The 4,439-nt window shown below is 43.5% G+C and overlaps 1 protein-coding gene across 1 annotated transcript in view; it reads left to right on the top strand.

Moving 5' to 3' along the window:
* Nucleotides 1-721: 721 nt before the first annotated feature.
* Nucleotides 722-4,439, top strand: part of BDH1 (3-hydroxybutyrate dehydrogenase, type 1) — a 13,893-nt gene continuing 10,175 nt past the window's right edge. The window contains exons 1-2 of the mRNA XM_010001724.1: nucleotides 722-858; nucleotides 3,566-3,638. Coding sequence (XP_010000026.1) covers nucleotides 776-858; nucleotides 3,566-3,638 — 156 coding nt within the window. The 5' untranslated portion in view covers nucleotides 722-775. The remainder of the gene's footprint in view (nucleotides 859-3,565; nucleotides 3,639-4,439) is intronic.

Below are 4,439 nucleotides of genomic sequence, written 5' to 3'. Positions count from 1 at the left end.
GGCAGGGCCCGCCCGGGGGGAAGGGCCATCCCCTCGCCCCCTCCCTACGAAATTCCTCACAAAAAAAAACCATCGTGGGGACAGCCACCGAGCCCTCTTGAATTTCTGGAAATTACTGGAACACCGAGTCCTCCTGCGTCCCGACCTCTCCGTTCCGAGCTCGGCGCCAAACCGCCGCTCTTTTGTGGTAATTTCCTCGGTTTTCAGTCGAGGCCTGTTCGCAGCAGGCCCTGAAGCTGCCACAGCAGCAGCCCGGCCTTGGCTGAGGTGCAGATAAACCGAAACAGTTAGATTCCGTTTTTCTATTTTAATAAAAGAGGCCGTGCTTTAAGCTGGGAAATGTTTTGTGCGCTGGATCCTGTTTATCCAAGGTGAATATGATTGAAATTAAATTTTTGTACCTAATTCTTGTTCTTGAGCTGTTTTTCTTCACTTGAAATAATGTAAATACCCCTAATTTTTAGCTGTTTCAGAGAATACATTAAAAAAGAAGAAAACAACGTTTTCTTTAAATGCATCCCTGCTTATCAGTTGACTTAATTTTTTTTTCCTTATTTAAAACCATCTTGAGGTGGTTGAAGGTTGAGCTGTTTATCTTGATCTGAGGGATTGCAAGGGGGAAAGATGAGTTCCTTTGGACTTTATTTTCCTGTTGAAATTCATGGAGTCAGCACGACTTACAAAATAATTGAGCAACTGAAACAGAGGTGCTGTCTTGTATTGCAGAGATAAGGAAGAACAGACTTGGTGTTGGTAGAGAGTGTTAACTGAAAACATGTTGGCTACCAAGCTGTCCCGGCCTCTCCTGAACTTCTCTGTGAAAGCCCTGAATTTCAAGGACACAGGAAATGGTTTCAGGTAAGTAACGTGGTGGAAAAGAAGAAAGAATGACATCTTGGGTAAAGCATACATTGAAGGCTCATTTGATTTCACAGTGGGACAATTTATTTACAGAATCACAAAATGGTTGAGGTTGGAAGAGCCTTCTGGAGATCACCTGGTTCAAGCTCCCTGCTAAAGCAGGGCCTCCTAAAGCTGGTTGCCTAGGACTGTGTCCGGATGGCTTTTTAATATCTCCAAGGATGAACACCCCATAGCCTGCCTGGGCAACCTGTGCCAGGGCTCAGTCCTTGAGCTGGGCACAGAGAAGATGGGCTTTACATACAAGGAAATGTTAACAACATGATTTTTTTTATACTTGGACTATCATCTGTAGTCAAAAGGGTGGGTTGAGTAACAAAGCTGTTTTTTTCTGAACAGGAGCAGAACATTGTCTATCTAAGTTTAATTCCTAGCTCCAAAAAAACCCCACCTTTTATATTAATACATGATTGGAAACCTACTAGTCCAAATTCAGAGCAAGCTGAGTGCTCTCACTGGCTTTGCTGTAGAGCACGCTTGCCAAACAATGGTGCATGTACCTTTAATAGTACATAAGCCGTTTAAAAGTGACTCATGGCCTGCTAAGCAAGAAGTGCCACCTCCAGAGCTGTTTTACTGCTGTTGATAGTGGTGTCCAGCACCATCACTGTCCAGGATGGCTCCTTTAACAGGGAGTTGTAGAGACCAAAGATACGTAAACTTTTAAGAGATTTCCTGTGCAAACAGACAAAGGCCTTTTATCTCCTCTGTACTCAACATACAGCAAAGCTGCATTGGCAGGAACCTGCTGTGGGCTTAAAGATACAAATTAATGCTTTATTAACTTTAGAAAGTAATTTTCAGCTTTTTGTTTTGTTTTGCTTACTGTGTGTTTGTGTTTTGTGCGTCTTGTACTGAGGGAAAAAATAGCTTGCATTTTTTGAAGTACCCTCAAGCTGCTAAACCTGAAATGGAAATCCACCTGTTCATCTGAAAGGCAGTGTTGTCACTATACCATTGACTCTTCAAGCTGAGAACTGCCTTTTGTGGTGTAACTGAGGAAAAGCAAGTGCATGGTTACAAGCCCAGACTCAATCCAGGGACCATCTGTGCATTTTAAAAGTCTCAGTTGTGGTCTCTAGAATTCAGCCATGCAGAATGACACAAATGGCTCCTGCACATTAGTGTACTAAGTTGGGCTAACAGCGCAGACGCCTCGTAGCTGTTTCCTCTGATGACATTCCGGCTGGTCAGCAGGTGGCATCTTAGGCACTTGCCTTCAGGTCAAGGTCGAGAGAATGTCAAATAGTTATTCTCTACAGGTTGTTATGAATAGAGTGCAGCAAATCAGTGCTCTTCAGTGAAATAACGGGTCCAGATATGACATTGAAAAACAAAAGTATGCAACTAAAAGAAGTGTTATGAACACTTCTGGGCACTTTGAGACACACCAAGAAGCTTATCGTTGAGATAAAGGTTCCAAGCCAGGATTGCAGGTCAGTGATGTTAACACAGACTTTGTCTGGAGACTGACCTTTGCAGTAATTAAATTTGCTGTAGCTATTTCAAGAGTTGATTGGGCTTGTGACACTTAAAGTTAGAGCAGGAAGGTGAGTAGACACCATTGGGCTGAATATAAATCAGCTCCTTTCCTGACTTGTTCAAAACTTCTGCTGTAGTAGAGCCTTTTACTAGCTTTGTTTTCCCAAGATGCAGCTCAGATGCCATAGTGTCTGCAGATTCCTCCTCAGTGTAGCACCGGTCACTCTGGGAGCACCTATAATGTCTGAACAGGAGACTCAAACCCTGGAAGGTGTAGTTGCTTTGCTCTGCTTTGATTTTGTGGACATAGTTTATCTTCCTGGGAGTCAGACCTACTCTACAGAGGACCTTCAGACCTGCATGGCAGGTATTGCTCAAGATGGTAAGACACTGGAACAACTTGTCCAGGGAAGTTGTGGATGCCCCATCCCTGGAAGCATTCAAGGACAGGTTGGATGGGGCTTGGAGCAACCTGATCTAGTGGGAGGTGTCCCTACATATGGCAGGTGGGTTGGAAGTAGGTGATCTTTAAGGGCCCTTCCAAACCAAACCATTCAGTGATTCTAGGATAGTGTCTGTCAGTTTAAAGGGTTGCAAAAAGGGGATATAAGGTCTAAGAGTATCAAATGGGTAGACACTGCAGAGGAGGAAGTGTCATCTAAAATGACAGAAGGGTGGAGCTGTGTGTAAAAGCAAAAAGAGAGATCCAAGCAAATTTGACTTTAGTCGTCAGAGACAATGCCACAGCAGAACACTTTCATCAGACAAATGAATAACTTACCCTACCTCAGCTCTGTGCAACTCTTAAATGATAGTTATGTTGCTGTTGGAAAAGAAAACACTGTACTGCCCGTTTTTCAGGTGGAAAAAGCTCTGTGCCTCCAGACCAGGAGCTATTTTAGAATTCTTGGTCATATCCAGACAGCTTCTGCAGCTGGAAATAGCATCAAGGTCTTTTGAGAAACGAATGTTTTGTACTGTAGGAAACACAGACTAAGGAGAAATGTAGGTTGGATTTTGTCTTCTCAAACGACAGCCTACATCGTGTATATAGGCAACCCTACATTCCTTTTCATGTGTATGCTGCAGTATTGGAGTATGGACAAGATATTCCATGCCTGATTGTTCTCTTGTTGTTTGTTTGTTGTTGTTTATTTAACAGGCCTGTGCAAAGATTTTGTTTCCCTCTCTTGTCCCCATGTGGCAGCCGCTCTTATGCAGCTGAAGTCGATCAGGTGAGTGTCATTGTGGTTTCCAGGAACTAGTGCTTCTGAGCTGGGACTTTAAAACCCCTATAGCCTGGTGACCAAATTGATCTTTCTGATTGGTCAGGAAGACTCTGAGCTGGACCTCTCCAACATACTCCACATTCTTTCCTATCACAGAGCTTCCACTGACGTAGCATGGTACATGCTGCTAAGGATGGAAACAAGCAGTCAGACTAGTGAGTGTTTTCTATTTTTGGAACTCACTCAGCTGATTAACTCTTCTACCTTAGAGTTGGAGGAATTTGCATGACAAATACTTAGTAAAGCATTGTTTTTTGGAGTGTTTAAAGAGATGTAAGTAAATCAGGGTGTCCGCACCTCCTGATCTGGAGAGTACCCCTCTTCTTTAACAGCCCTTTCCTTGAAGGTGATGGCTTGCCAGGAACATCACCAAACAAAAGGAAGGGACATGTTTTGCCCTCTTTCAGTCTTGCACCACAGAATTCAGCACTGTAGCAGTGCTAGAGCATGCACATCTTGCTCTGTAAGCCTGACAGAGTCCAAAAGGAATTCAGATTTGGCCCCTGCTGGACTTCCAGAGTGACCCTGATCAGTCCCTGTGTTTCCTGGGGAAAACCAAATTTCTAGTTTTTTAAAAGAGATGAGTTAGAATGAATCTGAAGTAATTATTACCCAATCCCACTCACAGCAGCACCTTGCTACTTGTGTACTTATCCTGCTAGGATGTCTGATATACCATTTAATTTTTAACATGTCACTTAACTGCTGCTTCTCTTTGGCTTCGAATAAGGGGTTTGGAGAAGAGCG

The sequence above is a fragment of the Chaetura pelagica genome, unplaced genomic scaffold (assembly GCF_000747805.2).
Source record: "Chaetura pelagica isolate M959 unplaced genomic scaffold, ChaPel_1.0 scaffold807, whole genome shotgun sequence".
NCBI classification, from domain to species: Eukaryota; Metazoa; Chordata; class Aves; order Apodiformes; family Apodidae; genus Chaetura; species Chaetura pelagica.
The sequence above is the reverse complement of the archived record's forward strand: the minus strand, read 5'-3'. Positions and strand labels throughout refer to the sequence as shown.